This window comes from Falco cherrug, chromosome 6 (assembly GCF_023634085.1).
Source record: "Falco cherrug isolate bFalChe1 chromosome 6, bFalChe1.pri, whole genome shotgun sequence".
NCBI classification, from domain to species: Eukaryota; Metazoa; Chordata; class Aves; order Falconiformes; family Falconidae; genus Falco; species Falco cherrug.
Window position 1 is genome coordinate 60,235,537 of NC_073702.1, and position 17,412 is coordinate 60,252,948.

A 17,412-nucleotide genomic window follows, 5' to 3' on the forward strand; every position below is an offset into this window, starting at 1 on the left:
TTTCTTTTAAATTGTAAATCAACTCCTGGAGAATTCTAATATCCTTCAAGTGACTTAATTTCTATTTTACAATGGTTTACATTTTTAAAGAAAGGCATGTAAAATGCCTGTTCAACACTGTATTTTTTTTAAATTAGATAAATAAAAAGGAAGCTGCCAAAGCCTGTTGTTCATTCCATTAGCCACAGTGCTGTACCATGTGTTATGTAATTCACAATTCACAATTCAGAGAGGTGTTCTGTCCTTTGTTTCATTCTTTAGAGAATTGGTCTGTCAATGCCTTTGTTATGAAACCCATTGTATTTCAAGGCGGTTATATCAGGTGTATTGATAAGTATCTGTCAAATGAGTTCTACAGAAAATTACATTCAGTGTATTAAATCAGGGGTATGAGTATCATTACAACAGTGCAGCCACAACATACTCCTGTAATCTTACTAGTCAAATTTTTATCCATGGATTGCAATATGCAGTGTTTCAATATTCCCCTTATTGTTAATAACAATTTTCTAAGCTTAATGAACCATTTAAAGTTTCCAGGTCCAGTTTTTAATCAGTGGGAAGTGGTCCTTTGTGTATTCTAAATGACTTTATAGTTTTCTAAAGCATAGTCTTCCCAGTCTCCTAATTGCTAAATGAAATGGAAAATCAAAACTTTTGACCCAGGAAAAAAGAGTGACAGTTTTCATGTTCCCATTGTGACTTGTGGATTGACAGCAACTTGACTGCCTAGTGTATGGAGCTATGATTATATCAAACACAGTGGTGTACAAAAGCAAGAATTTTTGCCTTGATGAGGTGCTATGTAATATATAATTATTTTTAGTTCCAAACTCTATGTTAATTTTATCTTTGTTCACAATGCTGGGCAATATATCAAAAGGAAAGCTGATAGGGAGAAAACTCTTTTCAGTGACTAAGAAATCACTACAACAGAGAAGAAAAGGCAATGAAAATCAATGCAATTGCATTCTTGTAACATTAATGGGAAATAAGCATACAGTACTTGCTGTGAACAGTTACAGAATGGAAACTGGGCTCAGATTGTGGGTTGTGATACAGCTGTTCCTCATTATACCCTTGCTGGACTGGGATACCAGCTCCTGCGTTGCTGCCCGCAGGAGAATCCACCTCAAAACGGAGACAGGGCTTCTTTCTGGCTTAGAGGGTGTTATACTGCTTGCCTCTCTCCTGCCATTGAATACGGTCATGTTAGGACTGAATTAGCCTTTAGTCATAACCAACACATTCCAGTTCCCCGTGGTTTCTAGGACATACATACGCCTCTTGCCTTCACAGTTGCACACAGGAACCTGAAAAGTAGTTGGCTCTAGTGTGGTAATTGCAGCCTGAGTAAACAGGTAACTTGGAACAGGAGCCGTAAAAATATATGAACTGTTTCGTTCATCTCCATGGTTGGTTCATCTCAAATGCCCTGTGATTTTATATGTATTCTTCCAAATACTGTGTTGCGGCTGTGCTATGCAAAAGATATTTGAACTTCTGTTTTTTGGGTAAGAAAAACCTCTCTGATGTGGGTTTGCTACTTGAGTCTCATCAGATTATTGAATAAATTCATTTTGCTGAAAGACCAGTTGATTTTTCTTACGTATAAATGTATTTGTCAAAAGTACAGAGTTAATTTCTCAGGACACTACACTTAGATCATTGTCCTCTATTAAAGTTATAATACAGTGTGGGTTTTGTCTTACCATATTTCCTCTGCTGAATTGTATTGCTTCATTGTCAAGTGTAATTTCACTGTATTGTTTTCTTCTTGAAAATTTCAGCCAACCTCATGTCAACCTGAGCAGATTGCTGCTTTTTTTTTTTTTTTTTTTTTTAACTTTAACAGCCTAGTTTGTTTACCAGGAATGTAGAGGGTTTACTTGATTGGTAGCCAGGGAATCTTTCAGTTTGATTTCTCTGTCTGAGGTGGATATAGAAAAAATGCATAGCAAGTTGCTGTGTGATCTGCTTAGATTTCTGCATTTATCACATTAATGTATTTTAATTTCTGTTACCATGTTCTTTACATTTTTACCAAAATAAGTCAGTTGTTAGGGTTTGGGTTTTTTAAAATTATTTATTTGTTTAATTTCTTTTTTGTTTTTAAGTATCAGTCTGAAAGAAGCATATTAAAGGTTTAAGCCCTCAGCTTTGTAACTCGTTATTGGACTGTAGTTTTTTGTTGAGGTATAGTTATCTTAGATGGTATATGTACATGAGAGAAACAATGCCTATTTTTAATTGTATTTAGAATTTAAAATTTTGAGGAAATATTACAACAGAGATTGCTTTAATACATAATTTATTATTTTGTCTAACGGATTTCTAATTTAAACAAATGCAGAAAATAAAATGTATATTACTGTTTTAAAGAACAATGCATAGAAACACAGGATTTTTAAAAATCCATCAGTTATACAGTTTTCTGTGATTCGTATCAAAATAGAAATTTTGTTAATAAAGTTGGTTTTCTAGCTTGGAGACTTTTAAGACCACTGGAATGGAAGAAAGTAGATGAGAAAATGCTTCTTCGTCTGATTCCTTGTCCAGAAAGGATAAAGCTCTACTAAGAAATGAGACTGAAAAAGATGTTGTTTGTTTACATCGTGCTGTAAAGATAACGATAACCATACTAACAGTGAAGATTTCCTTATAAAGGTGATTTTAATAAAAAAAAAAGTATATGAAGAATGCAGGTTCTTGATACATCCTTTGCCAACACTACTAAACTCATTTCAAATAAGAAACAGTTGTTCAGAATTGGTATTCATACATGAAAGAAGCTTTACATTAGTATTCAGGTAAAATATTTTTTATCGTAATACCTTATTACATTTTTTGTTTTGTTTTAGCCGTGGATGCTGCTGTGAAGAAAGCAAGCCTTTCATCTGTGCAGCAGCTTGGTGTTGAAATGACAGTCAGGTACCTGGTATTAAAGTATTTCCCTAGTGTATTTCTGCGATTTGTTTGATTTTCATGGGATGACTTTAATGATACTTAATCCATCAGCTCAGTGCTTTATACTGTTTAAATCTAAAAATCATCTTTAAGAAAATGAGTTCTAACTTTGAAAATGTAAAAGGCATTAGTGCATAACCTATATAATCTGTAAAGATAATTTAATTATTATCCTTTATTGTTGTAAAGGCTAATTGTAACTTGTTAGTAATGTTTACCATAAAGTTACATTATCCTGAGTTATGTGTCTTTTTTCCTCATATTACTTCTCTAAATGGTTCTGTTTAGCTAAGCTTAGTTATCTGCCATTTAAACAGTTTATTTGGCTTATAATTTGCGGAGCCGTGATGAAGAAAAAGCTAATGCCTGTACTTCCACAGATTGTTATCTTCAGCATTAATATTTGAACTCTAATGTTAATAATTACACATACAATATACTTAGATGGAATTGAGTAATGTATGTGAAGAAAATGAGTCATGTGTGTTAGAGTACTTGCTCCTTCCCACCACAGTCTCTAACACTGAAGTAAAAGGAATTTAGATGAGGAATTGTAATACTGAGTAGCAGATGTTTGGTGAGTATCCTTCCTAGGTTAAAGCATAACAGCGTTTAGTAAACCGTTTATGTGTATATCTACAATATAGTGTTTGTGATGAACAACACCATGACAACTTAACTTTCACAGGCCTGTTAAAAGTGAGTTCTTGCTTTTTAAGAATTAAACCCAAAATATTTAACCATAGTTTTGGATTTAATTTTTTTGTGCTAGATATGGAAAATACCTAAACTTGCTAAAAGAACATGCTGAAAATGGGCTGTACTTCGTGTTAATGAATTGTGAGAAATTTCTGAAACAGCAGCAAAGGACTGTGATATCCTCACTTTGTATCCTTTCTTGATGGCATAAATTATATTGCCTAAAAATGGCAGTGGAATTTGACCTCTTGCTGCGGGCTTTTGATGGTGGTGTAGATGCGTAATATGTACTGAAATAAAAACAAAAAATAAGACAGCACTTTTTTATTAAGTTAAACTGTACACCCAATGTAGTCAAGAAAATCTTCACCCTTTTGTTCCCATACTTTGTTTATATTGTGTTTCATTAATTTTGTAATAAACCATTTTAGAGTAGGTTCGCATCTATCTGTGTGTAATAGAGTCTGCGGCAATGCACTTTTGAGCATTAATGAGTATTTGTGATACTCCAACAATACAAACAGTTAATGATATAGCCCATGTAATGTGTGGCTGTAATCTGATCAATAGGAATGTTTTGACTTCTGACTCTTTTAGATCTACTGTGGAACTTATTTTTAAAAAAAACAGATACCCCTTTCCAACAAGCTTTGCTATATTCTTCAGGTATTGGACTTAACGTATCACTATTAAAATACACTTCAGCTATATTAGTCAGAATATGTTTAATCTCTGCTTTAAAGCTTTTCTTTTACTTTGTTTTTTTCCCCCCCCATAATCTTCACAACTCCTGTTCTCTTCCTCCACTGTTTTCCTTTCTTGTACTATAAGCACATTTGTTTTGGTGCAGGGTTTATTGCATTTACTTGGGTTTTGTTTGCTTTTGTTGATTGGGCTTGACTACTTATGGACTGGAAAAAATGTAGCTTAAATCGTTTCTCTTAATTCAGTTTGAGAGGCAGCAGTGCCTCAAAAAGCTGCATTCTGTGCAGCTGCATTCCCCTTGTCCCACCTCCAACAAACCAGCTTTTGCCTCTGTGTGCGAGGGCCTGGGGAGGAGGAGGGCTGGAGTTCCTGCAGGACGGTGAAGCAGAGATCTCTGCCTGAGTTCCTTAACCTTCTCCACAGGCTGCTTGCAGGAGCGCTATGCTGGATACGACTGGTTTGCATCTTCTGTGTTCCTCATAATGTCAGGGGATGGGGAAAAGACACTGAAGTTTCTTCAGCAATTTTCACATCTTCTTGTTTCAGCATTTCTCTGGCTGCCAAGACTGCATGTATCTGTAAGAACTGAAAAGCTGTTTCTTTCTGAAAAGCAACTCTAGAAGTTTCTAAAGAAGACTTTGTTAATTCTCTCAGTTTTGGGTGGATTTTTTTAGTGCATTAAGTTTTTATTACAGCCCTCTAACTGAATATGTGACACCAAAAAAGTCTCCTGGAAAAAATATAGATTTGACATTTGTGTAAATGGCTATTTGAAAGTAGTGAAATAACAGGTGGACTGATAGTAAAGGCAGTGTTATTGAATTTTAAAGCTCGCAGTAAAATAAACTTTATTCATGGCATTAAATTCTGTGTTGAAGGCTGCAATACTGTTGAATGTTGAATGACCTTCTTTTTATTATTACAGTGTGCAAGTCCATCCTTTTGATTATTTTTTAGTAAAACTTATCAGGTTTAAAATGTACTAAATACACTAGAATATATTTAGTAAATTTTAAAAATTATTACTGCCCAAATACTGAATGCTTGACAACTTAAAATTATTAGTATTTTGGATCAAGTTTGTAGTGTAGCAAACATCATTTCCATCTTTCATTAGAGGTTATTCTAACTATTTAAACCTTCCAGTTTGACTTTATACATTGTCACATTGTCTTGAACGTTTTGAACATAAACTATGAAATAACTGTAGTCTTTATGAGAAAACTGGGGAATAAGAAGCACGGGTTAGATTCTGTACCTCTTCTGCATGCAGGCTTCTGTATTAATATGAATTAGTCTGTCTTGTCACCAGAAGTGACTGTATTTGTCCGCTCACAGCAGTGTCTCACCCTGAGGTTGTTCCAGCACTATGAAATTTTGCTCCATTGTATGAGTATAGTGGTGCTGAACACTGTCAGTGCTCAGAACTTCAGTGTCGTCTTGCATACAATAACTAGCCAGCACTGCAGGCAGGTTGCTGCAGTGCTAATGTTCATTCTCAGTACTTAAAAGAATTATTTTTCATAATATATCTTGAAAACACAACGAGAAAATTCAGTATTAACCTATTGTATAACTACCTTAATGTAAACTAAAATAAAATGTCAAAACATGAATGAGGGATTATCCAGCCATTAGATTGTGATGCTGCCTACCTCAGGAAGGAGGAAGATTCCAAAGGATGTACCTTGACCTAGCACTAAGCCAAGGATTCCACTACCTAGAAACCATGCACTGGTGTTCAGAGCTTTCCATACTGATAAAACCTCTGTTTCTTTTGCTGCACAAAATAGAATTTCACTCATACCAGCCACACATACTGCAAAAGAACATGCACACAGAAAACAACTTCAAACACCATAGAAGTTCCACTGTATCTGCCAGTAAATGGGAGAGAAAAAAAAATCCAACAGAAAGTAGTCTTTTTTTTCTTTCTGTTCTTTTGTTTAAAACATAACATCAGTTTCTCCATCTCTGCTTTGGCAATTAGAGCTTGCATGCAACAAAGAGCTAGATTGCTAATGCAAAGGAATAGTCAGGATATATTTAATAACAGTTTCTAACTTTTAATTTTCTTTAGTTTAACTACATATTTTTCCTGATGGTAGTGCCAGCTTTTTTGTTTGTTCTATTTCCTGTCTCTTAAAATAGCTGGGATGACTTACAAGTGAACTTATGTATTTTTATGTATTGTTCTCAGCAAGGTATTTTAAAATAACACCTTTTTGTAGTCTGTAATCTTTTTTCCTCAATTTTGTTGATGATGTTGTTGTTGTTAATCAGATGCACCTGCCTATTACCACAGTGGAATCTGGCATCCATCCAGTCTATTTTTGCAGTGCTCACCACATTGAAATGTTGCTGAAAGCCGAATTGCCACTTGTCTTTTCAGCGTTCCACATGTCTGGTTTCACTCCGTCCCAGGTAAGTAATGAAAGCATATCAAAGTATCATCAACTTTTTGACTCAAATCCACAAAATCAAGGATGTTCGGGAACTACTGTGGTTTTTCTATACTGCACTTGAGTGGTGGCTATGGATCTGGGGGTAAGAGCTATACTGAATACGTAATGACTTAGAATGCCTGAAAACAGAAAGGAACTGACTTTGGTAGAATAATGACAGTGTACTGCAGCTGATGAGCTTCCATTACATATCTGGGCAAAAAACTTGATAAAAACCTACTACATCATCTAAACCATCAGATTTATCATTAAAATAAATAGAATATCTTATTTCCTGGAATGATTTTCTAAACTTTCCATAGGAGGGAAATGAGTAGTTTAGGATAGGCATATAATAGGAAGCAGTTCAGGTGGTATTAGAGCAAAATTAATTTTGTTTGAGCTACCATAACTATTACAATTGGGTAACACACTATTATTCTATATTAAAGAGATGTTACTAAAGAAGAATATTTATCCATGATGTTAGCTTCCATTTATACCTACTTACTACAATTCTTTGGTAACCTGGAATGCTACGTATAGAGCATTACTTGTAGACTACAGTCATGATGAAATGTAAACAGCTTCATGCAATAATGAGTTAGATTGCCAATGCAAGGATCTGTCACCACAATAAGAAAGTTTATTGCTGTTCCAAGGCAAGAAAAATGTGTTTCATCTTGTGCCTTCAAAATTCCCTGTTGCCAAAAGATTTGCAGCTTAAGACGCTTCTTAATGGGGGCAGATGCCAGTATGGTACAGATACTGCTTAAAATAGTCAGCTTGGTATTTGGCCTTTGAGGAGAAAAGATTGGCAGATGAGGGACTTTATCTCAGCATAGGAATGAGGTGCTTATGATAAGTTTCCTATTTTGGGCTGGAAAAACACACGGGGAAAGTCACTCCTTCAACTATTCTTATGTAAGTTTTTTAAACTTAATTTTTTAAAAACATTGTGTGCTTTTTTAAATTGTTTGTACTCAATTAATAGTAGACTAATTGTTCTAAGCTGCTGACAAGGTTTTTTCTTTGGGAATTATTTTTTTTTTATTTATTTACCATCTTACTGAAATGCCACTGGTGGGTGCCACTGTATTTTCTATGTGATTTTGCAGTTCTGCTGCAGGATTAAAAACAAACAAGCTCTGAACTGTGAAAACAACTCTGATGTATTTAAGTGCTTGTGTGCATCAATAAATACATGAAAACAGATTTAATGCCAGAGTATGGCTGCTGTCATCTAATTAGAATCTTGGTGCTTCTGCTGCTGCATATTTTTAAACACTTTGAGGACTGATTAGCAGAAGATTTGTGGCCTAGAACTAAATGAAATGTGCTGTACACATCTTAATACGTTGTGATTTAGAGCTGGAAAAAGGATTCGCTAAGTGTGTTCCATACCCACTTCATTAAATAAACATGTCCTAGGGATGGGCCTAACATTCATTTATAAGGCAAAGAACTACTTCAATTTAAAGGAAAATCCACATTAAACACACCTTCACCCTCATTACACTTCAGGCCACATAAAAAAAACCTTGTAAAAAATCACCTTTGCTTTCACTAGACTTTATGTTTCAAACTCAGGAGTTGCTGGAATATACTCAGATAAGCAAGATATACAGATGCAGGGTGTTACGTTAGCAGAACCCTCTGGAAGTGTGTTCATAGGCTGTGATATAAAAAATTATGTTTCTTGGCTTTTGTACTTTATCCCTTTTATTTTCATAAATAGTGTAATGTTACAGGACAAAGGGTCTGTAGTATAGAAAAGAGATAAATCTGATCAGTTATGACTGAATGTCTGCAGCAATTTAATTATATATTAATTTCATTCTCATCTAGATTTGTCTGCAATGGATAACTCAGTGTTTCTGGAATTACATGGACTGGAGTGAGATCTGTCACTACATTGCTGTATGTATTTTCCTTGGTCCCGATTATCAAGTATATATGTGTGTTTCTGTGTTCAGACACCTACAGCAAGACATCCTGAAGCACACTGAAGCCCAAGATCTCCAGGTTTTTCTTAAAGTAAGGATTTCTTTCTTAATTTTTCAATTGCTGAAGGGAAGCAAAACTGTCTATACTGAAAATATGTGTTACTGACTCTGAAACTGTTACTAACATTGACCTTTTATTTTTTTTTTTTTAAGTGAGTGAAATAACACTTTACTTCTGGCAGGAAAGTGGGGTATAGTTGTCCTGCATTTTGTCCCGATCAGTTCCATTTGTAAGCAAGTAAATAGCCACATGAAGTCATGAGGGCATTTGATTCAGTTCTCTCTACATGGCCTCAATGTCATTAAACTAAACGTTCTCCAGAAAGGTGGGTTTATGCGGTGGTCTCCTACTAAAGCTTGAAGGGATGTGCCACAAAGCTCAGTGAGCTGTGAATTTGAACAGATGCCAATTGCTATACAACCAGCCTCAAAACTGGATATTCTTTGCCATATTATAAATTACATTTGGTTATCAGATTCTTTTTGCAGAGTACTGCTTAGCTATAAATGCAGTTATGAATAGATAAAATATTTGACCCTTGTTCCCAGAGACATTCTTGCTTTTTTATCTGCTCTTTTTTTTTCTCCAGTCAAAAGTCTTTTGCAAGACTTTTTTTTTTAATCTTCATCTTAGTCTGTCCTAACAACAATAGTTTTCTAGACTAGTTTGCATCCAACTTACATATTCTTAAATAAGAATATGTCAGCTCAGTTGTTTTCCTTGAAAATGTTTGGTACACTCTCTAATGGGTGAATTGTTTTGTTTGACCTGGTCTTGGTCAATGCGGCTTAAAAACAACTTAATCCTGATGGCATTATTGGGATAGTTTATGTAAATTTTAGAAGAGAAAATTTGTATGTTGTCACCTACAGTATAAACAGGCCAAAGATTTGACACGGTACTGTTAAATTAATGAGAAATTGTGTGTGTTAATGCACTGCCAGAGTATTTACAATTCATTGAGTGACTACTGCAGGAAAAGGAGGAGTTAATAGCATATTTAAACTGTACTCTTGCTTTTGATAAATCTTAATTAATCTAAAGAAAAAAAGATTCTGTCATTCTATTAATTTGATTTCAGATATATTATGGGCTTCTTGTGAGGTTACTTGTATTTAATACTTGCAAAGGCATAAGTCAGCTGCCCTTTCATTGAAATAATCACATTCAATTTCAATTTTTAGCCTATTTCTCAGCACAATATTCACAGATTTGGATTACTGTAGTGGAGCAATGATCTTAAAAGTGGAAGTGTAAACTAGTCTGAGAACATAATCCAATTAAGAAAAAACCCAACACACCTACAACTTTGAATATTCATTTTATATTTCTTTTTTAATGCAACGTCACATCTTGAGCTTCATACTAGCAGTGGTCATTTGCTGTACAAACAAGTCCCGCCTGCCTATTTTCCTTCCAAGAACCGATAGTACTTTCTGTTTTCAAGTTTCTACCATGCTTTATATCTGTAATGAAAAGATGATTTGACAGCAATACACCTTTGTTGGTATTATCTAATAAATAGTTCCAGCTAGCTATTAAATTTAAAGCAAATATTTTCTTCTTAAAATATAAATATACTTTCATTTGCATGCTGAAGAAGAAATTGGAGAAAACTTTGCTATCAATTCAGATGACATTATGCCTAGCACTTAAAATATGTAAAACGTTCAGCCTTTCATTACGTCCTTCTAGTGATAAAAACCAGGTGACCACCTGTGAAAAAGATCATCTTCTATTACTCTATAATTAGCCTTTCCTCTGTGCCAAGAGGGAAGTAGAAGAAACAAGTTACCCATGAAATTTTTTTTCCTTTTTCTGATTGTTTCTGTTGGTTGAGGTGGGTTACTAACATGATCCCTTCAAGGTGTCTTGAAGTTTCAGCATTAACTAAACTTTAAATTTATTGCTTGGTATTTTATTAATCTCTTCATCAAAGGATAAAGATGCATAGCTTTACTATTTCCATATGTGAAGTAAGAATACTGTAAACTGCCACCTCATCATCTTGACTATCTTGGTTTCGTCGGTTTCATTTGGATAAAATAGAGAAACTGAGGCTACAGGGTTTGTGACTGGTAATAGCACATGCAGGCCAGTATGTCAGTCTCTTATGAGTAATTTAGCTACTCCTCACTTTATTTTCTGTGAGTATAGGCCATATTACTGACAACTAAGTTGCTGACCAATGCTTTAATACATGTGCATATTTAATCAATATAGGATTTGACTGCTTAAAATAAAGAGTTAAATACCTACTGCAGTTCTTTATTGGAGTCAGTTTTCTGTTGTGCTGTAGTTAACTTTCTCGCAGTGCATGAAGAGCGACTTGGAAGGTAAAATCGTGCCTTTGCTTTCACTTGTGAGTAGGGAAGAAGAAATATAAAGACCATCTTAAATTCCTGTTCAGGTGCCAAAGTGCCTTCCAAGCCTGAATAGATGATCTCAGGAGAATTTTGCTTAGCCAAGGTGCACAGTCAGTACACCAGCAGATACAACATATGTCCACAAGGACTGTCTGGCTCCAGAGAGCTTTTTGCAGCACACGCTGCCAACAGTGGTAATACGGCTTAGTAGATGGTGCGCATGCAAGTTGTTCCAGTTCAAAGCAGCAACAAATTCACCCATTTTATCTACACTGTTCTTCAGGATCCTGCTCTCTGCCATGCATCCTCCCGTTCCCTCTAATATGGTAGCCATGAGAAGGAACATGGCCTGTTCATTTCTTTTTCCTGAGGGCACCTTCTTTTACTTCTGTGTTTTGGAATTAGTAAGAATTAATTGTGGTCATGCAGAAGTGTTTATTATGTTTTTATTTAATCACTTCATAAAGACCTTTCTTTATTGCTGATTTTAAAAATAAGTATCTACTGTTACTCTCCTGGTTTTATTGAGAATCTAGTTGGATATAAAAGCCATATTAATAAACATCTAGCATGTCATGTGCTGGTGTAGAAGTCTTTTTTTTGAGGAGTATTTTAGTACCTGGCTTTGCCTTCTTATAGCTTACTTTGTTTTCCTTAAAAATCTTCATATGGCATGTTCTCCAAAAATGAGATGAACAATGTCCACCTGAAAAGAACTATTTGTTACGAAGACTGTAATTAGAAAGAACTGTCTGGAAGCAGATATTACCAATTCTTTATTTCTAAATGAAAGATAATAAAATGTGTGTGTTCTAAACACCCAGGCTGTGACAAGCAAAACAAAATGAGCTATCTTTAGAAGCTTGGAGTTCATTAAATTGCAGTTGTGCATCTTTTTTTTCCTACCTAATAAATGTTTTCTGTGTGTATTTCTGCAGGAAGAAGCACTCCATGGATTTCGAGTGAGTGATTACTTAGAATACATGGAAAGCTTGGAGGCAATCTACAGACCTATGTTGCTGAAAGACATGAGGAACATCAGAGTGCAGAATCCATAGATGAAGCAAACAAGCACTTTAATTTCCAGTTGTGGATAGATCCTTTAAAAGGATGCTGATTGATTGGTAAATTAAACTCACCTAAGATAAGTCAGGCTGTACATATTGTAAATCAGAATCCAGTTTTTGGAAAAGGTCTTAATCTAATTTTCATGACCTAAAATACCACATTTTTCCAGACAGACTGTATGTGCAGCCACATTTTCAGTTAACAGAAGGCAGCTTCAGAACTCACTGGTAGGGTACCGAAGTGTCTTCCTCATAAAGCCTTGAACCTGTTTGCAATTCGTTGCATTATTGTCATCTCCTTGTAGCACAGTCCTAAAACTTTTGTATTTTGATAGGGTCTGACAAAGTGATTTTTCTTAGAAAATGTGCATGAAAAGTCAACAAATCAAAAACAAATTCCCTATACACAGCTGTTCTGAGTTTGTGGATAAGGTTCAGAAAATGGGGTTTTCCAATACATGCAATGAAAAGAATGATATTCCTGTCCCCCCTTTTTTTTTTTTAATAAAGTAAATAATTTCATGTCATAAAACATGCATTTGTAACATACATTCTTCGTCTGCTCTTTGTATTTCTGGAAAATCATTGCTTTTAAAGATTCTGGTTTCATTCAGGCAGGAAACTAAGAAGCAGCTTCATCTGTGCTTGCTTTTTATCATCAATGAAAAGCAAGAATGAAAGCTGCTAAATATTTTCTAACACCAGTGCAGTGTAGCTAAAATTTCAACGTTGTTGATTAAAATTCCTAATTTCAGAAGAAACATGGTTTTATTGAGGAGTGCTGCATCCCATTTGCTTTAAGGATAGATTTTAGGTAACAGTCAGTGGACAGCAGAGGAAACATTCTAGCAGCTTTCTTTTCCATATTCTATTATATCACTGTTCTCTGTTAAGAAATAAATACATATTTGTGCACCAATTAATAGTTGTTTTTTTAAATCCAAATTTCAAAGCACTAGGCATGATGTTGGGTCAATAAATGTCGTTTAGATGGCATATTCCTAAAATGAATAATAGAGTTGGTTTGTCAAGAATTAATAAATGCCTTTGTATTTGATCAAAATTATGGCTAATAAAATAATAGTTATTGTCAAGTAGGAGGTCTCCTTCAATATTTGCAAGTAATCGAAGTATGTAAATGGATGAATACAACATATTGTCCTGTGGCCAGTTAATATTTTTCATACAATCAGATCTGCATCAAAATTGGGAAAAAAAAAAAAAAAAAAAAAAGAATCCAGCTGAAAAGTAATCTTTACAATGCCTGCGTGAGGCTAGATGAAAAGTAGACATTCAGATATTTAAGATGTCTACTTAGACATTTCAGGCTAACTGCAGAAATAAAATGGAAATAAAATCTAAAATTAGAAAGTTATTAAAATTTATTCTCAAATTTGTAACAGATGTTTTGAAACGAAAAAGGAGAAGTGTGGTTTGTCTGGTGCATTCTACCCATCACCAGCAAAGCTGCTTCTCCAGCCTCCCTCACTCTTACCACTCACACAACACACCCCCACCCCCGTATTTGTAGATTGCTTGTTCTTTTCATTTTGCAAGATTTTTTTTCTCCCCTCATTTCTGTATTTTGTTGGCCTCTTCTATTCAGGGCTTTTCATCTTTGCTTAAAGGTATTTTCTCAGTAGATGCACTAATTTCCATTTCTCACAATCTCTATTCTATCCCTGTTTTTATGTTCTCTGCTACAAGACACATTACAGTGTTTCTTATACACTACCTCACCATAGATCTCTGTGGTTTGAAGCTGTCTCATGGGATGCCCAAGTTCACTGAGTATTGGGAAGGTTGAAAGAGTTCAGACAGTGGGATTAGCTCAGCCTACAGGGCTTAGAGACTGGCTTGAAGCAAAACTTTTGGGAGCATTTCAGAGCAGTAGCATTCATCCATGAAGTAAAACACACTTGCCTGCTTTTTCTTCTGTGCAGAACTGGCATTTGTTGCCTGCTGGCCCACAGCCTTCCCCTCAGAGTAACAGTACTGTTTTCTAATATTCATCCATACAGGTATTTTTGACTGGTGATCTCTGACTTTGGTCTGAAAACTGGGTTTGTCTTTTTGTAATTATTTCGCAGATGTCATTTATAGATTATTAAGAATTTTATGGTGCATGATAAAGTATTTACATTAAAAGGCCTCAGAGACCTCTGGATAGGTTCTAAAACTGACGCATAGGTCTGTTTGGGTGCTATGAAGAAACTCACCAAGGAATCCTACTCATGTGTTGTGAGCTGTCTTACTAGCTCAGGCAGTGACTGTCATTTCATCTTGCTGTCTTAGGAGGTGGGAAGCAGACCGTTTTCAGAAGTCAGTAAGCAACTCTTAGGTGAAAATTGACAATGGAAGAAAGGAAGTAATAGCTTTAGTGCAGATTTTACTTAGAAGGGTTCATCTCCAGACATTCTGTTCCCTACTCATGCCCTTTATTAATGCATATTTTCAAACCATGTTCTTTGAAAAAAACACTTTCAAAAACTCAGACAACACAACCATGCTGTTATCTAGCCAAGCCTTGATCCAGCACTTGGATTTATGAAGTCTTACCACAAAACTGCCTTAACTTTCATTTAAGGTGTTAAGATCCTGTGTCACTCACTACTGGCATGCTCAGTGATGGCGTCTAAATAGGCTTTGCAACTGGATGAAGTAAAAGTTCTGCTACACAGAAAACAGCAAATACTAGTTTATTACTTTGAGAGTATAGAAGATTCTCTAGTGTCAAGTATCAAGTACTCTGGTATCAGTATCAAGTTTTCTAAACAACTTTTCGAAAACAAGATTATTTTTGGCTTAGTCTTGGACTATAAACCTATTCTAACACTGAGATACTTATTTTCCCTGAGTAAATTTGAAGCAATAATTATGAAGTTCCTTGAAATTTGTGCTTCCTCCTTAAACTGCCCACAGTTTTTAAAAGGCAAATACTGAGTGTATCTTTTTATTGGGAGATCTGTCCTTTCTTAGGATTTCAGTTTTGTTTTAGCCAAAGTAATAGTTGCACTAGTTCAGTTTAGAGTGAAATACCCTATTCCTGCAGTTACCTTTAAAGAGATTTTTGGTCTTGGTAATTAAATTGCATAGAAAGTTGGTAAACTGCCTTGTATCTTGTAATATCAGACCCTTAGTACCTTGGTGTTTCCAATGACATTGATCTTTATCAATTAAAACAAGATTCAGTTTCTCCAGCAAAAAGTTACTTATCATCTGTACTCTTATAAGAAGTCTTTATACTGTGAATTGTAAGTAGCCAGCACAATTGGTCAAGTCCCTGCCGTAGTTAGTTTAGTAACTAAGCAGCATAATTTCCCCAAATGCATCCTGGTTATGTAGGCAGCGTTACTAGATAATGTTAGGTAGTGGAAGTTAAGCATTAGGTAGTTCTTGGTTTGGTTAAAGAAGCAGGGAAAATATTATGTTTTATCAACACCTGCAATAACTTTTTTTTTTTTTTTTACAGAATGTCTGGAATCTCAAAATGTTTTTTATTAGAATTTGTGATATAATAAAAGTTTTAGAAGTCCAACAGAAACCACGAATGTTGAATTTAGATTTATCCAGTATCATTGCCACATTCCTGTGAGACAGACTAAAGGTTACCGTAAAGTTCTTGAAAAACAAATTCACTAGATAAAATGAATGTGTGAGCGCATACACAAATTCAAATTATAAAATACATTAGAACCCACAGTAAAATTTCTGTATTTCTGTAATTATGTACAATCTAGGAGTGAACACTGATGGAGGTTTTGCCACTAATTTCTGTTTTCCTGACTATGCATTTCATAAATTCATGTATTTAGTTTTTTTTCTGTCTAGAAAAAAAAATTAAATATTTTTAGACTTCCATGAACTGCGTTTGCTCACCTACTTAGTAAAAGAGGCTGACAAGTATGAGGAAAAAATTATGACAGCTGATGGAACCAAGTATTTGCCTGACAACACGGCCAAAGAATCTCAAGACTCCCATAAAACCTGTTTTTTTAATAACAGTCTCTTTTTTAAAAAGTATTTTTTTGGCATATATTTCAAAGAAACCAAATTACAAACATCCAGATAATAACACTAGAACACTAATATATATGTGTTTCTAGAAATTCTATAACATTTTAAAGAGACTGTGGCTGATTAGGCTACCAATTAGGAAGTTGTCAGTTCCTGTATCAGCAGCAGATATTTGTCAGGAAAATTAGCTCTTGTGCCAGACATTTGAGGGACTCTTGCCATCTAAATAGCTGCCACTTTGTATTCCTTATCCCCCAACAAAGAAGAGAGAGGGACTGCAGAGCTGACCCTTAATATCAACAACTTTCATCAATATTGCATCAAATCAGTGCAAAGAGGTGCAGCATGCAATAATCGGGAAGGTAAGTACAAACACAAAGCAAACTGCTGCTACTGACAAAAGCACTTTTTGCATTGCCTCCAGCAATTCAATCAGCTGCAGTTTCCCCATCTGCAAAACAGTTACAATTTTATACAGTCCATGTAGGTGCTGAGATGATTAATTAATAATATTTGTAAAACATTTACTGCATGAAAATGCTACGCAAATGCTAAATCTTGATACCTGATAATAATATAATTTTCCATTGTGCCTTATGACAAGCTACAAGTAGACTGAAACAGAACTTAAAGGGATGGTAGTCAGGGAAAACAGTGGGGTCTTTGGATCAAAGCCATTCTGAAAACAAATGACCATTTTAGCAACAGATACCTGAAGACCTACCCACATGCTATATTATCTCTAGTTTGAAAACTCCCTCATCTGGCTTTGCTGGCTTATAGGTAAATTTCTTCCTTCGCACAGGTCCCCATTTTTTTTCAGGGAACTAAAGTCTACTGAGATGTAGACATTTTCTATTTCTAAATGTATTTGTATTTTTATGGTTGCCTCTTCCAGCTTCTTTTCCCTGCTTTCCACCTTGATTGTATTTACCTCCCTCAGTCTTTATCTCTCTTATTTTCAGCTGTCTCATTCTTCCCAATCCCCAGTGACAGCCCAAGCACTAAAGGGTAAGAAGTGCTTCCTTGCTTGTACCTAAAATGTGTAACTAAACATGATTTTAATTAAACATGGGTCAAAGTGGGGCAAAAGCATCCAAACCAAACCCAAACCACTATATAAAACCCCAGTTTGGAAAA

The 17,412-nt window shown here is 35.1% G+C and overlaps 1 protein-coding gene across 2 annotated transcripts in view; it reads left to right on the forward strand.

Annotated features, from left to right (window-relative positions):
* TBC1D32 (TBC1 domain family member 32) overlaps nt 1-13,349 on the forward strand; it is an 84,277-nt gene extending 70,928 nt beyond the window's left edge. For both annotated transcript variants that reach the window (XM_055714543.1, XM_005433917.3), the window contains exons 29-34: nt 2,862-2,931; nt 3,740-3,855; nt 4,795-4,949; nt 6,655-6,795; nt 8,664-8,852; nt 12,127-13,349. In XM_055714543.1, the coding sequence (XP_055570518.1) occupies nt 2,862-2,931; nt 3,740-3,855; nt 4,795-4,949; nt 6,655-6,795; nt 8,664-8,852; nt 12,127-12,246 (791 nt within the window). In that variant the 3' untranslated portion in view covers nt 12,247-13,349. The remainder of the gene's footprint in view (nt 1-2,861; nt 2,932-3,739; nt 3,856-4,794; nt 4,950-6,654; nt 6,796-8,663; nt 8,853-12,126) is intronic.
* Nucleotides 13,350-17,412: the final 4,063 nt, after the last annotated feature.